The sequence below is a fragment of the Coturnix japonica genome, chromosome 4 (assembly GCF_054131305.1).
Source record: "Coturnix japonica strain WE chromosome 4, WE-NBRP24, whole genome shotgun sequence".
Taxonomy (NCBI): domain Eukaryota; kingdom Metazoa; phylum Chordata; class Aves; order Galliformes; family Phasianidae; genus Coturnix; species Coturnix japonica.
Genome location: NC_140666.1, coordinates 52,474,341 through 52,495,944, shown reverse-complemented (window position 1 = coordinate 52,495,944; position 21,604 = coordinate 52,474,341). Strand labels below are relative to the sequence as shown.

The 21,604-nt window shown below is 45.8% G+C and overlaps 1 protein-coding gene across 2 annotated transcripts; it reads left to right on the top strand.

Moving 5' to 3' along the window:
- Positions 1-5,907: 5,907 nt before the first annotated feature.
- Positions 5,908-21,201, top strand: REST (RE1 silencing transcription factor). Of its 2 annotated transcripts, XM_015861570.3 has the most exons (4): positions 5,908-6,049; positions 6,787-7,697; positions 11,158-11,241; positions 15,726-21,201. In XM_015861570.3, exons 2-4 carry the CDS (start codon positions 6,797-6,799, stop codon positions 17,420-17,422), a joined length of 2,682 nt encoding a protein of 893 aa, XP_015717056.2. In that variant the 5' UTR covers positions 5,908-6,049; positions 6,787-6,796; the 3' UTR covers positions 17,423-21,201. The 2 variants fall into 2 exon arrangements, with proteins under 2 accessions (XP_015717056.2, XP_085402925.1); XM_085546799.1 differs by lacking the exons at positions 5,908-6,049; positions 6,787-7,697; positions 11,158-11,241 and adding an exon at positions 15,353-15,401.
- The last annotated feature ends 403 nt before the right edge of the window (positions 21,202-21,604 follow it).

Here is a 21,604-nt window from a genome sequence, read left to right as displayed (position 1 = left end):
CCATGAATTCCAATTTCAAAGCTTCTGTGATCCAAACATCCAGGACGCTGGTGAGTTTCCTGAATAAGAAGGACTGATGGAATACAGCTACGAGAACATATTCACATGAGAACTTGGTCTCTCTTCCTGACCGTCTGCCTTCTGCTCCTGGACAGAGTTTTGGAAGGCATGTGTGTTTAAAATGTTAAACCATTTTGAATAATAATTGCAATTCTACTTTGCTCTTGGAAATAGTTCTCTAATACTCTTGTGCCCTCACACAAAGCCAAAGCTTATTACAGGAATGAAGCTTCTGGTTTTACAGCTGACTTCCTCTAAAGCATGTGATGAAAGAAAATAGGCACACACTGATAAGTATTCTCTATCACTGTCTTGTGACTCAGCTCCCAGGTCACATCTGACTAGTTCATCAGACTCTTGCTATACAGCTTGCTCTTTCCTTTGGGTGCAAGGTATGTTTTAGACTTCTCAACAGAGCGAGATGGTATATTCTGTGCGCTTCTTTTTAATGCTCTGTGCTCCCAACTTCGTATCAGTGTTTCAGAAGAGAAGTAAAGCCATGTTGCAGAATTTCCAGCAGTAGGCGCTATTTCACTGATGGACAGCTGGAATAAAGTAACAAGCAATGCCTGCCTGCACAGGCGTATAAAAACTGCCAATGCAACCTTTTTGCATCCTGCACTTAGGACCAATTGTAAGTCCCACCGTATTAAGGCAAATTAACCACAGTTGTCAGTGTTTTTAGAGTATTTATCAACCAGTGATTCTGGCACAGAAATAGTCTAGCTGCCCACACACACGCCCCTAGCAGAGATGAAGTCTGTACCAACAGATAATATTGTTTCATGTTACATGTGATTAAACATTCAGGCATTTGTTCTTCCTTACATACGAGGGCAGTTTGGGGTAAAGTGCTGCTTGGGAGAAGCTAAGTATCTTGGCATATCTATCTGAAACCTTTCTCTGCAGCTGATTCTTTTAGTTTTCCAATATTATTTCTGGCTACAGTCGTTTTAACTGTTCTATTAGGATTTAACTTTTCTATTGCTGCTGTGTTCTGGCAATGCTAGCGATCAACAGTCCGTATTTCTTGTCTCCCACTGTCTTCTGTCTGAATAGTTTCCTTTTTTCCTGCTGAGTGTCAGCGTTTCTTCAGTAATTAAGTGACAAGTACTTGCAAAAAGTACATTGAGATGAGAATGGCTGCAGAAGGTTGAGAGAAAAATCAGTAGAGCAAACAAACTTACAGGCTGTGAATTGATCTTTGTGGGGATTATAGCTGTGAAAAGAACTTGTTTCAGTCTTCAGGCAGATGAGTGCTTTTTGTCGAGGATACCTTATTGACAGCTACAAGATACTTAGAACTGCAAAAGGTTTTCTGTTTGGTAAGGTTGGATCTGCTTAGAGTATATATATAAAAATATAAATAACTTATATCAGTAACAGGTGAAGTTAGATCAGTAGAGAAATTCATGTGGTTGGAAACATAGACTGACAAGCTGATCTCTTTTGGAAACAGGTCAGAATCTGCCCAAAGACAACTGAAGCAGCTCAGAAAGTTGTTTGTGCCTTTGCTTTCAAGGCCAAGACATCCTGATCAACACGAGTGGAAAGGCACCTGCTGCTGACACCTACTGTCAGCCCTGAAATGTTACTTTCCTTATGGAGACAAATTCCATGTTCTCATAATGATGTTATGAGAACTCAAATGTTACAGAGTTTGATATTCTCTAGGATCACTTGTTTGGTTAAGTCTACATGCTGTCCTCCTTAATAGGTGGAGTGTTTCTTTTTTTAACAAGGAGCTGTGGATTAGACTGTAACTGAGTGAACAGAGCTGGAACGGTGCAGAGAAACTGGGAGAGGAAGACTGTGTTTGAATCTTGAAAGCCATTATGCCCAAGATAGTAACACATGCCCTTTAGTTAAGCTGTTGCAGCTGCTAAAGAGAAATTAGGATTTGGACAGATGCTGACTCTTATATTGCAAGGAACAGACAGCATTCTTTGGAGAACAGCCAGAGATCTTTAGGAAATGATGTTGGATGCGCTGGTCACTGATACTTTCTTTCCGTCCTTGCTATGAAACATGGCTGTAGGCCCAATCATGTATTTTCAGTGATGGGTACACCTCAGAATCCAGGTCCCGTTTGGTTTATGAAACCGCTTATGATAGCACCCTGTAAAGGTCACAAGCGAAGATGAGAATGAAGGTAAGTGCATCAGGGAGGGAGGCATTCTGTGACTGGCTCAGAAATCCCCGAATAACTTCATCTCGTTAATTGGCCTCACTTCCCACTAAAAGGCTTTTCTCCCTGCTTACTTACACAAGCTTACTTTCCATAACAACCTGCTTTGCTGCTGGAGTCCACTGGGACCAAATGGCTGCCGCCCGATGGGCACTGGGACAAAACCGTGGGGGCAGGGATGTGATGTGGTTTTTCCTGTTCCTTTTCTTACCTTGTGAGCAGAGTTTTGTTAGGCTGACATCAGCTGAATAGGCATTCGAGAGTAAAGAATGAAAAAGAACGCATTCATAACCGGGTTTTGAAGCTTAACTGCCCATCTAGGTCAATGGGCACGTTTAGCTGATATTGTACTTACCTGACTGCGACTGTCTTGAAACTGTGCTGCAGCCCCCCCGCTCACAATTTGCTGGAGGTGAAGTGGAAAGGCCGCACAGTTTTTATGTTTACCTAGACTGCATTTTCCTTTCCAGCGGTATAGTCACACCAGTGCAAACAGCAAAGGGTGGGAAGCTGGGCCGGAGTAAACAATTACCTGAACTGATTAAGTAATACTGCTTTCTTATCGAAATACTGTTGAGTTTCTTTCCACTTCTGCGGCATGATTCAGGGAACCCTCCCCTTCCCTTCTGTCCACCCTCTGACTCCTGTCCCTGGTATCAGATAGGAATCGATAGCAGGGTTCAATACTTTATTGCACTTGCCCTGCAGCAGGTGGAGGGGAAGGAATGACTTATGGAAGGAGATGGAGGAAGGGAGCACGGAACGATGGGCTGAACGTGCCGAATGTGTATGTTCCAAGCCAGCAGGCGTAGGAAGCCCTGTGAGAAGCGGATGGTGGGTTAAAAACAGATGTGGTTTGGAAAAAGAGGTGGAACTGCTGAACCTGACGTGCATAAGCCAGACTCTTCTCAGCAGGAGTTATTGAGAACAGACATGCAGCATGAGCTGGGAATGAAGGGGAAAAAAAAACACGGTACGGGATCGCGGTGAGAATGGCTAAGCCTCGCTACATAAACACGTATTCTTTCTGAATAGAGCCTTCCTCCGCTATTGTTTCTCTTACCCAATAATTGGCTTTGATGTCCCCATTACATGCTCTCTCCTCCCCACATAATCCCTGTCGCTGTCAATTAGCCAGTGGCAGAGCAAACAACAAAGAGGGCTATTGCTTAAGAAGCAACTGCTCATCCAGGGAACTGTTGTCAAATACCAGAAGCACTGTTCTTTACTCTGCGATCCCCCGAGACAAAGGATGCCCTGCTTCAAATACAGCTGCTGTGGAGAGGCTCCAGTTACACCAGAGCAACTTCTTCTTCCATAGCAGAAAGGCGATTAAAACTGGGTTTACGCGTGGCAGCTGCTCCTCTGCTCAGGTTGTGGCACTTACTTCAAGTACGAAATTAACCTCCCTTTAACATAGTGCCTGGCAAGTTTATTTCTCCGCATTAGGAGGCAGGAAGGGTCTGCTCCGTGTCCAGGCTGTGACCTGCAATTGCTCACACTTGGCTGTGTACCACAGGCAATATATATATTTATCTGGATCATATGTGCCTGCTGCATGATCACATTTCTACCACATCAGCCAGGGTTTGTACTGGTTTGATGTGGCCCGGTGCAGCCTACAGAAGGGCAAAGGCCTGATCTAGTAGTGCAAAGGAGCAATGAGATGTGGAATGGAGATGCCACCTCTAATGTGAGGCCTGAAGGCACAAAATTAACCATTTGTAACACCTCACAACAGATGGGTCTTGTCAGAAGGCGTTTGTGCTTTGAGTCAAGTGGCTGTGGTGTTTTAGGCCTGACAGAAGCACCCAAACATGGAGCATGCTGCTTAGAATCATGGAATCACAGTATATCCATCCGGAGTTGGAAGGAGCCTACAGGCGTCATCGAGTCCAACTCTTGGTCCAATAGGACCACCCAAAAATCAGACCCTGTGTCTGCTGTCCAAATGCTTCCTGAACTCCAGCACTTGGTGCTGTGCCCACCAACCTCTGGAAATGGCTGGAAACTGGGCCCACAGTGACCTTCACACACAAGGTGTGTTATGAGCAGCCACAAAGAGTCAAAACAGAAATGAAATGGTCCCATCAAAGGTACTGTAGAGTATGGATGAGCTGTGGCAAAGCAATTAACATTTAGGTTGTTTTAGAACATAGCAAACATAACTGTTGTTTAGAACATTAGCACAAAGAGACACTGCAAATTGGTGCACTTGCAGAGTACCAAAGTTGAGAAATCTGGTCAGACAGGTTTCCTAATAGATTAGGAGATCTCTGTGTGAGAGAACATCAAGGTGCTGTTAAGATAACATTAATGGCCATGCTTCCAGAGAAGCATAAGGGATCTGGTCATTAAGAACAAAACAGAGGCAAACCAGACTGTACAAAAAAGAGCCCTTCTGTTGAGTGAACTTAAAGGGCACCTATGTCAAAACCTGTTGGGAATGTCGAGTAATGTAAGATCCTTTAACTGTTACAAACATGATGCCCTTATTTTCGTAATGGATGGATGCAAATATTGAAGTATGTTTTATATTACAAACCCACTTCCAACTCCCTGCTCCCCCAGCTCATCCACAATGGAAACAATCCATCCTATAGTTAAACGTTTCTTGTTTTGGCAGAAGTTTTTATTTACTATTGCATTTTCTTTGTTGTTTTTTTTCTCCCTGCAGACATTACAAGCTTTGATGTGGCTCATTTCTTTCAGAGTACATTACCCACTGCAGGATTATCTACATTCGTGCTGCCTGCAAAGCATTCCAACCACAAGATGTTTGCTGCGGCCACTTCTGTGAGCTGCTATGGATTTCTTGGGTGCACATGTGGGATTTTGGGGAATTGCTGGTAAGAACTGACAGCATTTGGCTGCTGGAGCCGCTAAGCGGGTTGTGTCACTTCACTTTTAGCCTCTAAATCTGATGGAGCAGCCAGTGGAGTTAAGGGGGTTTGTGAATGGCTCAGGCTTGACTTAGGGGTGATACTCAGAGCTCAAAGGAGCTTTTCATCGGGGAACACATCTTTTGTGCTGATAAGGAGAGCACTGACCAAAGAACTATGGGAGAATAAGGCAACTAGGAGGAGGGGTAGATAGTGGTAATGCACTAGAAAGCGGGACTACATCTCTGCCTGAAGAGGAGATGACAGGCACAGTCTGTATTAACAGCAGCGCAGCTTTCATCCAGACATCCCAAATGAAAGCAAGAGAATGAGTTTGAGAACCAGGAAGCAGGAGAAATGTCCAACCTGAACCTCCTCCTGGTGCAATTTGAGGTCATCCCCTCTCGTCCTACTGCTGCTACCCGGGAGAAGAGGCCGGCCTTTACCACACCACAACCTCTTTTCGGGCAGTTGTAGAGAGCCATAAGGTCAAGAACTGTAGAGACGTGGCTTTGAGGGACACAATCAGTGGGCACGGCGGGGACGGGCTGGGAATCGGGCTGGATGATCTCAGCGGTGTTTCCCAGCCTTAATGATGCTGCGTGTCCATGAGAAGAGCTCGGACCGTGACTCCCGGCACGCATCCGCACGGAGACCCGGCTCGACCAGGCGCAGGGGCGGCCCCGCCGCGCTTCCGCCCTCCCCCGCCCCCGCGCCCCCCCGCGGCCGGGCGCGGTGCCGGTGTCGGGGCGGTGCCGGTGTCGGGGCGGTGCCGGCGGCTCCGGTGGGGGCTGTCGGGGCGGGGCGGTGCCGCCGCTGCGCGCTGTGTGCTGGAATGCGCGGCGCCTCCCGCCCGCAGCGCCGCCTCCCCGCTCCGCGTCCCGCAGCAGTCCCGCGGCCGGCCGGCCTCGAGCCGCCGGTGAGTGCGGCGGGACCGGGGCCCGGGGGAAGGAGGCGGAGGGAGGCGGGAGGGAGCCGGGCTGGGCGAGAGGCGCTGTCCAGGGCTGATCGGCGGCCGCGCGGCGGGGGGGGGCCGGGCCCGGCCGGGCCGCGGGGGGGATCAGCACCACGGCTAAGGGGCCGCCCGCGCCGCGCCTGCCGCGGGGCCGTTGCTCGCGCTCCGCCGCCGGAAGGCGCCTCGGCCGGGCCCGAACGGAGCCAGGGCCCCGGGCGGCGCTCGCCCTCTGTCCGCCGGGAGACGGGGCGGGAGCGGCCGCTGTGACCTTGCCGGAGACGCGGAGCTGCACCCCGCTCCGGGGAGCGGGAAGCGGGGCCCTCAGCTCCGTCCCGGGCCTCCCCCCTCGGGGCGGCCGTGCCCGGACGGGCCCCGCGGCGGCGGCGGGGAGGAGGGCCGCTTTGTGTGAGCAGGCAGAAAATGGCCGCATGCCTGGCTGCGAGGGAGGGAGGGAAGGAGGGAGGGCTGCGGGGGCACGGCCCGGCTCCCCCGGCCGCCTCCCGGGCCGGATGCGGGCCGGGCCGGGCCACGCGGGGCCGGCGGCGTTTCGGCGGAGGCCTCGGCCCCCCCCCGTCCGCCATGGCGGGGCTCGGGCCGGAGCCGCGCTCGGGCCGCTCTTCCTCCGCGGGCGGCTTTGCCGAGAGGAGGCCTCCCCGCTGCACGGCCGCTCACAGGTGCGCTTTATTTCGCCCTCTCGACAGAATCGCTGCTATGGCGACTCAAGTGCTGGGACAGTCCGGTGGGAACGGCCTCTTTCCCGGCGGCGCTAACATCGGCATGGCGTTGTCCAACGACATGTACGACTTGCACGACCTTTCCAAAGCCGAGCTGGCCGCCCCGCAGCTGATCATGTTGGCCAACGTGGCCCTGACGGGCGAGGTGAACGGCAACTGCTGCGATTACCTGGTGGGAGAGGAGAGGCAGATGGCCGAGCTGACCACGGTGGGCGACAGCAACTTCTCGGACAGCGATGCCGAGGGCATGGAGGATAGCCATGCTGCCGAGAGCGACCGTGACGCCTTGGACAACGTGGAATTGAGCTCTATGGAAGCACCCGGTGTGGAAACCCAAGGCACGGACGCTTGTCCCCCACCTGGGACTCCCAGCACGGACAAAGATGTCCCGTTGGAAGCTCCGGGCACTCCGGAAAGCTCCGAGGACAAGTGTAAGAGCCTGAAGAACAAACCGTTCCGCTGCAAGCCCTGCCATTACGAGGCCGAATCCGAAGAGGAATTTGTGCATCACATCAGGGTTCACAGCGCTAAGAAGTTCTTCGTGGAAGAAAACGCGGAGAAACAAGTGCAGGTGAAGGAGTCAGATTCCTACAGCACGGAAGAGGTGGACTTCTCCAAGGGCCCGATCCGCTGCGATCGCTGCGGCTATAACACTAACAGATACGATCACTACCTGGCTCACCTGAAGCACCACAATAAAGCGGGAGAAAACGAGAGGGTGTACAAGTGTACCATATGCACATACACCACCGTCAGTGAGTATCACTGGAAGAAACACCTGAGAAACCATTTTCCCAGGAAAGTGTACACCTGCTCGCAGTGCTCCTATTTTTCAGACAGGAAAAACAACTATATTCAGCATATTAGAACTCACACGGGTAAGTCTTCAGTTTCTGTTGATTTAAGTATGGGAACGGTAGAGGGAAACGGAATGAATGGAGCAAAACGTGGTTCTTATGTTTGCAGTTGGTTCCCCCTTGATGAGGCCCATTGATGTTGTATGTGGTGCTGTCAGGTTGTATCTTGAGTTTGCTTTGAGCTCCAGTCTGCAAGCTCTAGAGGACTGGGAAAATCTCTCATCTCAGGGGCCTGAGAGGAGATGAAAAACATCTTGGTTAGGGATTTGAGACTTCTTTTTTTCCAAGAGAGCATGACAAAAGTGTGTATGTGATGGTTGTCAGGGTATGCAATGTGGAATCCTGCTGTAGCTGCATCACAGCAGGAGCCCATACTGCATTCGTTGGCCCCTGGGAGAGATTTGGTCTCGATTTCCTGCCCTCTTCTCCCATCCATCAGTTTGCAATGCTGAAGAGAAGTGTGGAGCTCCTTTCTGCTCTGATTTATACCAGATGGGCCCATGTGCCAACAGGGCCTTGGGTTGCATGGCGTCTCTGTGAGCTGCAGCTAGTTGGGAAACACCATGCTGAGGTGCCTCCTTGGAAGGAATGGGTTCTCCTTGGAGGTTGCTTCCCACTGCTGACATCCATTCTGCTGACACAAGTTGGAAGCACCATGTTCTGCTGTGATGGGATCTGGAGGGTGTGCTGTGGTTTTCAGTGTGTTCATACTCTTCAACAATAGCCATGTGGTGTTGGTTAGAGGATAACGTTGTTATTGCTATTTCCTCAGCCTGTATGTAGGTGCTTGTAAGAGATGCTGGGCAAATGGTTGTTCTCCGGTTTGCATTGAATATATTGAGGGAGGTAGTGAGAAGGAAAGCAGGCAGAAATGACCAAAGAGCAGGAGAAAGCTGAAAAACACCCTGCCAGGAATACATGGCCAAGCATGAGTCCATGCTATGTGCCTTGGCATATGGACACATAGCTCTGTGTCCAGCTATGGAGCTGACCCTGAGCAGGTTTGAGGAAACGCCATTCAAACTGTCCAGCAGCTCTGAGAGTGGCAACCTGAGAACATCAGAGAGAGAAACTACATTCACTGCAGGATTCACTTCACAGCGGGTCGCAGCCCTGGCAGAGGTAAGCTCTGAGCTGTTGAGTACGCTCAGGACTTGTGTATTACTTAATGGTATTTAAAAACGAGAACTACAGTAGAAAAAGCAAGTTAAACTTTATAGAATTCTATCCAGCTCCTTTTTTCTCCTTTAAAAATCAGATTTTGGGTTCTTTGGTTTGTCCCATCTCATTGTTTCAACTCAGCTGAAGATGAATGATGATTTCAGCACTTTTTGGGTTGCTCTGCTGCTTGCTTTCTTGCTGGGTCGTCTTAGCAGCTGGTAGATAGGGATCTTCCAGCCAATTCCTGCTTGATTTAAAAAGCTCTCAACTCTGTGGATTCATTTGGGAACGTGCCTTGTTTCCAATAACGTGGGTTTTGTCCCAGAGTGTTAGAAGAAAGAATGAGCTACTGGTAAGTGTGCTGATTCACCAGGCTCAGCGCTTCTGCCGGCACTACTGTGTAATTGATTGCCTTGCAGACTGTTAACATAACAGCACTGACTAATGAAAACTGTCTGAACAATACGAGTGTCTTTGGCTTATAGTTTTAAAGGAGAAAGCATAATAAAGATATCCCTTGTAAAGGAGCCAGGCGATGAACTCAGGTTGCTGATAAGGAAACTGCAGTTGTTTATAACTTGACGTTCCCAATTGTTGCACCTGACTTACACTGTGTGGGAAGAGGCCTCTTTGCAGATAAGTGTCTTCTTCTGCATTTGAGTCGGTTGTCTGAAACACCGACTCTGCTCTGCTGTTGCAGGAAAGTGTTTCCCCCCCCCCCCCCCCCCCCCATCCTGGATTTGTTGACGCTGCTCAACTAAAATGGCACTAAAATACTCCTTTCTTGTCTAACAGAATCACAGAATGACCCGGGTTGGAAGGGACCTCAAGGATCACGTAGTTCCAACCCCCTGCCTGGCAGGGCCACCAAACATACACCTTTACTAGATCAGGTTGCCCAGGGCCCCGTCCAACCTGGTCTTGAACACCTCCAAGGACGGGGCATCCACAACCTCCCTGGGCAGCCTATTCCAGGGCCTAACCACTCTCCTAGTGAAGAACTTCCCCCTAACATCCAACCTAAATGGAATCTAACTCCCAAGTTTGTTTCCTGGTGGTCGGTGAACCGAATTGACTTAGTGAGGACTCCAGGACTCCCATAAACAGCGGAGCTTTTTCTCTTGAGTGTCTTCTGGAGAGGCTTTTTTGGTGGCTTGTTTGCATGTAATGAGCTTGCAAGATGCCATTAAGTCCATGCAAATGGCATTCTAAAGTAGCCACGTGTTTAATTTTTAAGTGGCAACAGCATACATAAGTTGCATTCATCTCATTCATCTAGTATATTTTGCTCATGTGCTCTATAGAAAATATAACGTCTTTGCCACGTCGTTGAAGTTACAGATAAGTTGAAAGATGTGAAATGTGAGGTGCTGGAAATAGCACATGACTGTGTGTGTATTCCAGGACCTTTGGCCATGTATTTTAGTCACTGAAAAACACAGCCATTCCTTTATGACAAAGCCCTACCCCTCCCTGGGACATGACCTAATCCGAACTGGAAAGGAGGGGGCAGGATCTGCTTGGTAGGGTGATTTTACATTTAAACGCTGATCTAATCAAGAGTGCTAATCTGAACGATGTGATGGCTGGAAGAAATGGGCGTTTTGCCTGCATTACAAAGGTGTCTCCTCCAGGCAGCTGGAGTTCTGTGCCTGCAGATAGAGCTGTCCACAGGCTGTATACGGGATGTTTGCTAACGTTTTGGAGAGCGCAGTTGGTTGTTTGCTTTGGCTGGTGTAGGAAAACACGGTGATATAGTTCTGATGTTGTCTGGAATCGAGTGAGGATGTGCTTTTCCCTTCCAAACATCACTCCCGTCCCTGCTCCAAACTAAGACGTGTTGTTCCAGCTTGCAGTGGGGGACGAGGCAATCTCCATCTCTCAGATGCACTAGAAGTTGGAGACAAAGACCAACTAACCAAACCAAAACCTGGTGCTATGATCCACACCTTCCTACCAGGTTCTAGAACTGACCGCCTATACTTTGGGCATGCCTTTGCTTGAAGAGGAATTAATGATACTTACACAAACTGGATTTCTGTAGGGGTAGCTGTTCCAGTCACTTTTTGCCTGCGAGCCATCTGACCCCCGATGGATGTGGGGATGTGCCTTTCATATTCTGTCCCTTTGCTACCCTCATGTGAAACATACCGATCCACCTGAGGAGTATGCTTCTCATCATGGCTCTGTTCTGAGAGAGAATGTGTTTTCACATACAACTTGGGGTTCTGTGACAGCCTGGTGGGTATGGCTCAGGAACCAAAGATAGGAGTCATGTGTCTTTCACTGATTAATTTAATGTTTTATTTTGTTTTTGCAGGAGAGCGACCCTATCAATGTGCTATGTGCCCCTATTCCAGCTCTCAGAAGACCCATTTAACCAGGCACATGCGCACCCACTCAGGTTGGTAAAGCAGCAGCAGCATGAAAAAGGGGTGGTTTTGTATGACACGAAGTTGTCATCTCATCCAGCGTGTCCTGAGCTTTAGCTACCTTTCTCTTTTTTTAACAGCTGAGGTTGTTTCTACCTGCTAAAGAAATATGTCATTATTAAAAACTGGTGATGGGGGATGATGTCTTTTCTTTCACTATCCAGGATGTATTCTGAGATTCAGAGGACCGCTGTAGTAGTTTTGTAGTAAATCCAATATTGTGATAATATGATCAGGCTCTTGTTTTCTGCCTGCTGTCATAGATCAATTCAAATCAAGTTAGCTGAAAAGGGTACGGACCTCTGAGAGCCTCCCCTATGAAATCTGTGATTTAATTTCATCCAGCAGGATGATTAATGACCATCTGAGGAAATCCTTATAATTTTGCTTAGAGTTACAGAAAGATACAAGTCAGTGCCTGATTCTGGCAAGGAGACACGAAGGAGGAAAAAGCAAACTTAGAAGAGTGATTTGATCTTGTGGTACTAAAAGCCAAATCAGCAGTTTTCAGTAGTCTTTATACCCCATAATTGGTCATAAAGCTGTGATATTAAGAACTCCCTTTTCTCCTTTGCTCTGTTTCTCCTGTTAGTCTTATGTTTAAATGAAATAATGTCATTTGTATGAGCTTTTACTCCCATAATCATGCTAGACACAAGCACACCTGTGCTTTGTGACCCTCTTAGAGGAGCTCAGATGGATCTCAGCTCATGCTCTTGGTTTGCTAATATATGAATTAATCAGACCTAGGTGAAGTTCTAATCCTACAAAACAGTAATGAAAACGTCCTGAACAGTCATTTCAATTGCAATAGTTGAGACAAGAAGGGACTTTTAATTGTTTTGTGGTGAGGGCTTGGACCCATTTAAAATAGGCAGCTTTAAAATGACCTGCCAGTATTTTAGTTTGAGACTTTTTCAATTGAAGCATTCTGCTTTCAGAAACAAAAAGCATTTTTGACTGCACATCTTTGCTAAGTATGAATTTGTAAATGGTTTGGTCAACACTGTACCTTTGCAACTATTTTTTCATCATCTTTTTCTTCTCTTGTCTGTGCAAAGAGCAAATCTGTGCAAACTGGAAGGAGGTGAAAAGTGGGATTTGCTCTTGGTCATTGAATTCAAGGTCTGGGAAGGAGAGCATGAACTGTGCCAATGGAAATGGGATTGCACATGGGATTCTTGCTGTCATAAAATCATAGAATGGCTTAGGTTGGAAGAGACATTAAGGATCATGTAGTTCCAACCCCCTGCCATGTGCAGGGTTGCCTTCCACCAGATTAGGCCGCCCAGGGCCCCAAGCAACATGGCCTTGAATGCCTTCAGGAATGCGATGTCCACAGCTTCTCTGGGCAGTCTGTGCCAGGGCCTTGCTGCTCCCCGAGTAAAGAATTTTCTCCTAACATTAAACCTAAGTTTCCCCTCTTTTGGTTGAAAACCAGCCCTTCCCCCCTCCCCGACACACACCTTGTCATGTCACTATTGGACTGTGTAACAAGTCAGTTCTCCTCTTGCTTATAAGCTCCCTTTGAGTACTGGAGGCCTCAATGAGGTGTCCCTGCAGCCTTTTTTTTCTCCAGACTGAACAAGCTCAGCTCCCTCAGCTTTTCTTAGGAGAGGTGAGGACTTCTGAGCTTCTTTGTGGCCTTGCTCTGAACCTGCTCCAACAGCTCCACAGATTTCTTGTGCTGGGGGTACCAGGTCTGGATGCAGGATTGCAGGTGAGGTCTCATGAGAACAGAGGAGGGCAACCCCCTCCCTCATCCTGCTGCTCACCCCTCTTGATGCAGCTCAGGATACAGTTGGTCTTTAGGGCTGCAAACACACACTGCTATCTCATGTTCATTCACCAGTATCCCCAAATGTTTCTGGGCAGGACTGCTCTCAAATGAATTTTTCCAGTCTGTACACATATGTGGGATTTCCCTGACCCAACCGCTTGGCGTTGTTGAACCTCATTAGGTTCTTGTGGTTGCACTTTTCAAGTCTGAACCAGTCTCTCTGGATGGACCTCTCCTCAGGGGACACTACTCATGTCCAGCCTCTACCTGGACATAGAGCCATTTACCGCAACCCTCTGACTGTGACCATACAAGCAATTATTATCCACCTAATAGTCCAGTCTTTAAATCCATAGCTCTCAAATTTAGAGATTGTGATGTGGTGGCAGGACAGTGTCAAAGGACTTGCACAAGTCCAGGTAGGCCATATCAGTTGGCCTTCCTTTGTCCATGGACGCTGCCGGTCCATCACAGATGGTTGCTAGATTGGTCAGGCACAATCTGCCCCTGGTGAAGCTGTGCTGGCTGTCTTGGATCACCTGCTCATATCTCATGTGCCTTAACATCTCTTTCAGGGGCATCTACTCCATGATCTTCCTGGGCCCTAAGGTGGGGCTTACCAGCTTGTAGTTACTATGGTCTTTCTTTCTCCCTTTCTTAAAAATGGGAGTGTTGTTTTCATTTTTTCCAATTGCTGAGGACTTTGCCTGACAGCAATGACTTTATATATAATGATAGAGAATGGATTGGCAGCTCTTCCTTGGGAACCCTGGGATGTATGTTGTCTGGCCTCGAGACTTGTATGGATTTGGACTCATGAGATGGTCTCAGACTTGGTCTGCTTTTACAGTGGGAGAGATTTTGCTTCCTCTTACTTCTGTCCTGAGGTTCAGGGACATGAGAGGTGCAGGAAGCCTGAGTGCCAATGAAGACTGAGGCAAAGAACTCATGGAGTACCTCAGTCTTCTCCATGTCTGTTGAAGCCAGATCTCCCTTCTCATTTATCAGAGGGAATATGCTCTCCTTTGCCTGTCTCTTCTGTCCAGCCCATCTAAAGAAACCATTCTTGTTATTCACATCCTTTGACAAGTTCTGTTCCATCTGTGCCTTGGCTTTCCTGCTTTTGTGATCCCATTTCTATATGCCTAAATGGCATTCCTGTATTCTTCGTAATGCAGCCATCCCTGCTTCTACTGCGTGTACTTTTCCTTCTCATTCCTCAGGTCCTTGCTCAGCCATGCTATTTTCCTGCCTCCTCTTCTTGATCTCTTTATGCTGGTAGATGAAGAGCTCTTATCCTCTCAGAAGGATGTTCTTAAAGTGCTGCCAGCTCTGTTCAATTTCTTCGTCCCTAAGGACAGTTTCCTAGTAGATCAAGGGTTCTTATCCAGCAATTCCTTAAACAGCCTGAAGTTTTCTCTCAGTTCAGGGCCCTGAAGTCCAGGGTCCTGGCTCTTCTCTTTGCCAAGCCTGTGTTCCTCAAGAGAGGGAACTTGCCGAGAGCACGGTTGCTACAGCTCAGGATGCATCTGATGACTTAACCTCTTTAATGATCTGCTGTGCACTGGTGTTCTATTAACAGCTGAAGTTAAATTAATCCTTCATTAAATAATAAAGAGATGCTGCAGGCAGAAATTAAATCTTCTAAACTCCTGAGCAAGCACCACCCGCCCTCTTGCCACAGAGGCAGCACAACCATAAGGATCTGGAATGACTTTTCAGTATACCTAGGAAGTGGCATGCATTAGTTTGGGAGGCCAATTTTTATATGCCTGTTTAGATCTCAGTGGCACCACTCAGTTTAATTTGTATAGGCAAAAAAGTTCTCAAAATATTTTTGGACTTGGGTTATTGCGCTGAAAATGTTTTTCCTCTTTGCTTTGGAGTCTAAATGGGAAGCTGATTCTGCTGCACCAGTGTGCATTAAACCTTGCATTTCAAAAACACTTGTGCATACAGGAGTCATTTAACGCAGCTTTCAGTAGCAGTAACGTGATGGCTTTAGACTGCCTATGTATTTCTTGCCAACAGTAGCCTGCAGCCAACCCAATTATAAATGTGGCATAAAGGAGACACTGATGAACTCCACTGAACTGATTTCAATAGAGGCAAAAATCACTAAGGTGGCATGTCTTTCTCATGCTTTGTCTTTTGCTAGCTCATTTTCCCTTACTTCCTTTCCAATGCAAACATGAAGTATGATAAATTTATGTAAAGTTGGACTTAATTTGAAACGTTTGTATGAAACTTCTATTCATCAAATGTTACATTTCCGTTTTTCTACAATGCATTCAATGGACCAGTTGGGTATGGATTCCATTTGCTAATAGTACTGTAGAGAGATCTCTGCCGGTATGTATGCATAGCCAGAACTTGTGACTTTGTTACTGCTTGTTTGGTTGTGGATCCCCTTCCTCCCAATCCTCGCCCCTTCTCTCTCTTTTTTTTTTTTTTTTTTTTTTTTTTTGTATATTGTTTTTGGTGTCTCGTGAATGTGTTTGTGGATTTGTGGATTTCTTATGTTGATTGTATTTAATTTTAAAGGCGCATGGATGTGTATATATATTTTTTCTTTTTGAGTTTCATATTTCTGTGCTTGTCTTAGTGCAAAGTGATTTCCTTCCCAGCCCTCTGCTTAATAATCACCATAATTCCCTTCCACCCTTCCTTCTTTAGGTGAGAAGCCATTCAAATGTGATCAGTGCAGTTACGTGGCCTCAAACCAGCATGAAGTAACTCGTCATGCAAGGCAGGTTCACAATGGGCCGAAGCCTCTGACTTGCCCGCACTGTGACTACAAAACAGCGGATCGCAGCAATTTCAAAAAGCACGTTGAGCTGCACGTCAATCCGCGCCAGTTCCTTTGTCCTGTTTGTGACTATGCGGCATCTAAGAAGTGTAACCTGCAGTATCACATCAAGTCCAGGCATCCCGATTGTTCAGACATCACCATGGATGTTTCAAAGGTGAAGCTACGGACTAAAAAGAGCGAAGCTGACTTTGCCGAGAGCATCGGTGACAAAGTGGAGAAGGAGCAAACAAAAGGGGATTCGCCCACAAAGAAAACTGAGAAAACTGTGAAAGTGGAAAAAAAAGAGAACTTAGTGAAGGAAAAGAAGCCGACGAGCAACGTTCCTGCACGCCAAGTGACGACGAGAAGTCGGAAATCGACTTCAGAAAACAAGGAGGTAGATATTAAAACTGAGAAAAATAGTGAGAAACCGTGTAAAACAAAGAAGGTCAAAAGAAAGGCCGAGGCAGAAATAACTTTCTCAAAGCAAGAGCCTGCGAATGAAGCCATCGTAATGACAAAAAAGAAAAAGAAAGTAGAAACTAAACCCAGAGACTGCCAGGAAGCTCAGAAAAGTGATGATGTACCAGAGGCGGAACCTAAAAAGCAAAATTCCTGCCTTAAGAAAAGCAGAAAAAAGAAAGCTCTGAAAAGTAAGCACAGTAAGAAAAGCAATAGACTTGATGAGGAGAAGATGGAAGAAGAGGAGCTGGCAGACGAGTCTCATCTTATGGAAGAAGATGGATATGTTAAACTCGACAGTCCGAGCAGCAACCAGGAGAAGGAGGAAGATCCTGCTGGCCCAGCACCATTAGATAGTAACGTTGGTCATACTTGCAAGGCAGAGAGCATCTGCGCCAAAGGAAGTTGTGTACAAGAGCCACGACAGCTTTGTCTGTCAGCTCGGGTTGCGGACACAGAGGCTGAGGTGAAGGATCAAGAAATACCTGCTGCAGCAGTGGAGAGCAAGGACACTGTCTGTGAAAAAGAGAAGAGAAAGGTGGATATGGCGGAAGACACGGACGAATCTTCTCATGCAGTGCCTACTGAACAAAGTCTGGATGGACCCGTGGATGTACTACCGGATCTGGAGCCCAGTAAGGAGCCAGAGGAAACCTGCTTGGCAGAAACTGTGAGTAGCCCAGGCCCGGTAGACCTGACTAAGACACGCATCCTAGAGACAGAGCCACCAGCAGATGCTGTGGGAGCGCCTGTGCCCCCAGAAGGGTGTATGCAGAGCCCTGGAGTAGCTCTGGCCTTATCACCTCTGGATAACGCAGCAGTGAATGAATGTCAGGAAATGGATGAGGATGAGGGCATCCACAGCCACGAGGGCAGCGACATAAGTGACAACATATCAGAAGGCAGCGATGATTCTGGGTTGAACGGTGCTCGTTCTGTACAAGAAGAAACCAGTCCGAAGACATCACAAGGAGCTGCCAATAGCACAGCAGTCAGGGAGAACTATGTGTGCATTTTTTGTGACCGCTCATTTAAGAAGGAAGGTGAATACAGCAAGCACCTCAATCGCCACTTGGTCAATGTGTATTATCTTGAGAAGGCAACAAAAGGGCAGGAGTAGAAATAGCTGTGGTGTTGGGGGCATGTGTATCTTTTGTAAGATCTTATACAGCTTATGTACAGATATTGTAGATTGGTTTTTTTTAAAGCATGGTTTTCTTTAGTGTCTGCATTGGGATTTCTTTTTTTTTTTTTTTTTTTTTTTAAGCTGAAAATATTTTGGACAAATTTTTGTGTAATGACCTCTTTAAATATTGGATCTCTTCATTAAAGAAGTAGGTAGGGTGTATGAGGCTGTGTCCTGTATGATCTGTCTGCTTATAGTTTGTTAGCCGATGCATTTGTTTTATAAGTTGAGCTTTAGGAACAAGGCTGTAGCTACCCATACACAAGTTGGATGTATAGAGCCACTGGCAGTTGCTTTTTCTTTTAGCAGCCAACTCCTCTTTCCCCTCTCCTCTGCTTTTGTTTTAGTTCTTAATGCATCTTGGTGTTCAAAGTGGTAAAAAACTACTCAATGCTTGTTCTACCAGAGAGATAGCTTCTATTACATAAATGAGCACTTTGTAAGACAAATCGAAGTTGGCTGGCGATGGACGTAACTGTTGAAGATAATTATAATCGTGAACATACATTTCAGATCCCCTTAGTATGAAAAGTGAGCCAAAATTTGGGGTTAGTCCTTCCAACTTTTGTTTGGAGAACCTCTATCTTGATTAATATCTTATTAACTGTTATGCGTCATTGACTCTGTTGTAGGGGGGAGCAAGATTGTTATTTTTAAGTATTTGCTTTTTTTTTTTTGTTGTTGCTTTAAAGGCTTCAAATGTTGCACATTGTTTTTGTTTATACCTATGCAGATGAATCCTTTAGGAATAGCGCTTGTGCAGTACACGTACACTTTATATATGCATGTTGGGTTCAGTTTGTGTAAGCTTTCCTTACTTTGAACCGTTCAGATTCGTTGCTTACCATGGGCCAGTTTTCTGTGATGTTCTTTACTGCAGATTTTTCTTCTTCTCATGGGGTATTGCTAGTTGTGCGTAGAACTATGAGCTGTTTGGCTGTGTTATTTTTGAGTAGCTTTAAAATTTTATATAGTTCTTGAGCAAAAGGATATCAACGCAGTTTCAAAACACTATCTTTATAGGGTTTTTTTTTTGTTTTTTTTTGTTTTTTTCCATAGAAATGCCACTTCTGATATTTTTAATACACATACAGAGTAATAAATTGTAATTTATAGTTTGGGATCACCAGACAGGAAAGTAATCACTGTCAGTGAAAATGGCATGAAAATTCTACAAGTCCAGGTGTTGCTTAATTCTTTGTCTCTTTTAATTTCTATGATGGACAGCAGTCAAGCTTTGTGAGCTTAAGAAAAGTAAATAATTACCATAGATGTCAGATTTTGATGAACTGTAATTACATCTCATGCTGAAGAACAAAGACAAAGCAACTGGTACTAGCAAACCTGGCAGTAAAGGCTGTAGGAATCCCTGTTCCTTATTCATTCGAGTTTCATTTAATAGAATCATCCTGTTTCCACACAGAGAGGTAATTGGTCGCGTAAGTGATCAGGTTGCGACCTCAGGTCTATATGCAAGAAATACCATACTGGGAGTTTTTCATTCTAAGCAGATTTTCTTTTGACGCACACAAATATGAGAGAGATTGCGTGCCTGCCAGTGGCAAAACGTGAACGCAATCCATACGTACAGGGAAGAAGCAAAAGCCTCCAGTCCCATCTGCGTTGCAGAAGACCATCTTTAGATCCCTTGTCAGGTGCAGCAACTGGTGGTGGCTTCTCATCAACTCTCCAGAAGCAACTTTGGAGGTGAGTGTTGTTTGCAGAGTGGAGCTGAGGAGCTGGTTCAGTGTCTGTCAGTGTGTTTTAGGCACTCACGATGTGTGTTCTTTGAATTGGTTCTGTGAACGTAGGTTTCTGCAACAAAGCTCATTTTTTTTCTCCCTGTCTGCATGTCATCTTCCCTCTGCCCCCAACCTTGAATGAATAGAGAACAACAAAACTACGTTGCTTCTCCTTTTGGGAGAGATTGGTAATAGGAGGCCAAAGATTTGAGAGGGAGGGCATCCCTCGTGGCAGAAATAAATTGTATAGTGAGTTTTTGTTTGCTTAGATAGCATTCAATCCTTACCTTGGCTGTGACAATCATTGGCAACTGAAGATCAAGTTGCAAGTATATTTATGCTAAATGTTAAGAAACTTAGTTGTTTTCCTAAACAACTGGTTGTAATAGTCTTAGATGTATTTCTTTTTTTCTCTTATATGTAAATGTTGCCAACGTTTGTGAGTAACATGAGCAGATGCTGGAAATTCCAGTACCGTGCAGAGATATTGTAGCTCCCCTTATATCCTTGCAAAGAGCCTTTGCTATCTTGTGAGAGACTTCAAGGACTTCAGCTATGTTCAGACAAACTTGTGGACTGGCCTGATAATTATTATGTATTTTTAAATGGAAAATGTGGTGTACACTGACTTAAAATGTCTCTTGATGAGATAAAAACAAGGGTGTGGTTTTCTGAGGTACTGCGCTGCAGATTTCTGGGAAGTGGTCAAGGTTTTACTGCTTGATCTAACAAGAACTCTGTGAAGACAGCAGTGTTTTCCTGTCACAAGATTAAGAGTTGAAAATAGACCATAGAAATATTAAGACGGGTCTCTTTGAGACCCTCAGCAGCAATGTCCCGAAATACTGTTGGTGCATTACAGCGTTGGAATTCTCTGCTGGCTTATGTCCAAGATTTGGGAGTATGTTATGTTAAAGCAGTAAAGATGTAGTGCATCGTGTGTACCTAAAAGGTTAGAAATTGCTAATACTGAATATTTGTATTGGAGAATGCCGATCAGGTGAGCCATCAGAACTGATGGTTTTACTACGGTGCATCTCCCCCTAAACATTGACTTGTCCTTCTCCATATTCTTAAATTATTTAGTGTTGGTTTTGCCAATAGTAGCCTAAAAACTGTAGGAGTGTTCAACCTCAGATCCGTGGGTTGAAGAGTTTAGCGGGACAACAGCTCTACACTGCCAGACCTTGGTTGAGCAACGTGGCATTTAGGGTTCTCATCTCTATGGATCTATCCACGCAAAGTAACTGCCTTGAGAAATGATCCAGGAAGTGGGTAGCTGGGCAGTCGTAATCCATGGTATTGTAATCACGGCTGGATGAGAGGGTTTTAGTTGTCTTTTCCAGTCATTAATGATTCTGTAGTTGCTATTTCTGGGTTCTGGTGATCTAGGCTGGACCTTCATTCATTGACAAAAGAAGAACGTTTGACATCTGCCAGGACAGTTAAGAGATGGTAGCGTCATTGATTTCAACAGATTTAATATAGCTGAAAAGTATTAACCCAATTCAAGAGGTTTCTTGACTGGCCGTTGCGTAGATACGTGGCATGTATATTAACAGAATCCAGATAGCTAATGGAATTGTTTCATGTGTACATACGTTTCGTCCCTCTAAAAACTATCCTAGTTAACTCTTGTAAGCTGGCATGGAGTTGTGTTTGTGACATTGGGTTGCACCATGTTTTGATGCTTTTACAGTGCAATACTTGTATTCTGAATAAAACCAAAGGTAATTTTGTGTTGTTTTTTTTTTTTTCATGTTCTCTACTGTAGTGCATGATGGCCTTTTCTACGTTTTTTTAATAAATGTAAAACAAGCCAGATCATACATCCTGTTTTCACTTAAAAGTATGTTTTTAAGTCTTTTTGTTCCAAAACGTAGTGTAAAGTTAAACTAAATTGCGTTATATTAACCCTTTCAAGTGTATTTTCCTAAGCATAGTTCTGATTAAATAAACTTTATTATGGAACTCGTTGCTTCTATCTGCCACTTATTAATAGCTACAAAAAATGCCTTTAATGAAAGGGGCATGTTCTGGCTTCAAGTCTTATAGATAAGCATGTATGAAGTTGATGGTAGAGCAGGATTTGTACCCAGTCCTAACTGTGGGCTAACATGAGATGCCCTGAGAGCGTGGCATAGAGGTGGTAGGTCTGAGTGCTTCTCTGCTTTGCTGTGTGAGTTAATTATTTCAGACTGGTTCAACAGAGGAGGCCCTGCCCTTTGAACCATCAGCTTGTATTTTCACTCTCCAGAAAGGGACAAAACTAGGTGAAATATAATAGAAATGATTGTAATAGAAATGGATTGCCAGTGGGAGAAACTATTTTCCATTAAACCTGCATCTTCATCTTCAAATAGCTTCTTAATGT

What these genes read in the sequence shown, in the direction of transcription:
- REST (XM_015861570.3), top strand. Translation starts at nt 6,797, where the DNA reads ATGGCGACTCAAGTGCTGGGACAGTCCGGTGGGAACGGCCTCTTTCCC. An exon ending in GCATATTAGAACTCACACGG is followed by an intron (nt 7,698 to 11,157) that starts GTAAGTCTTCAG and finishes TTGTTTTTGCAG; the next exon opens with GAGAGCGACCCTATCAATGT. An exon ending in GCACATGCGCACCCACTCAG is followed by an intron (nt 11,242 to 15,725) that starts GTTGGTAAAGCA and finishes TTCCTTCTTTAG; the next exon opens with GTGAGAAGCCATTCAAATGT.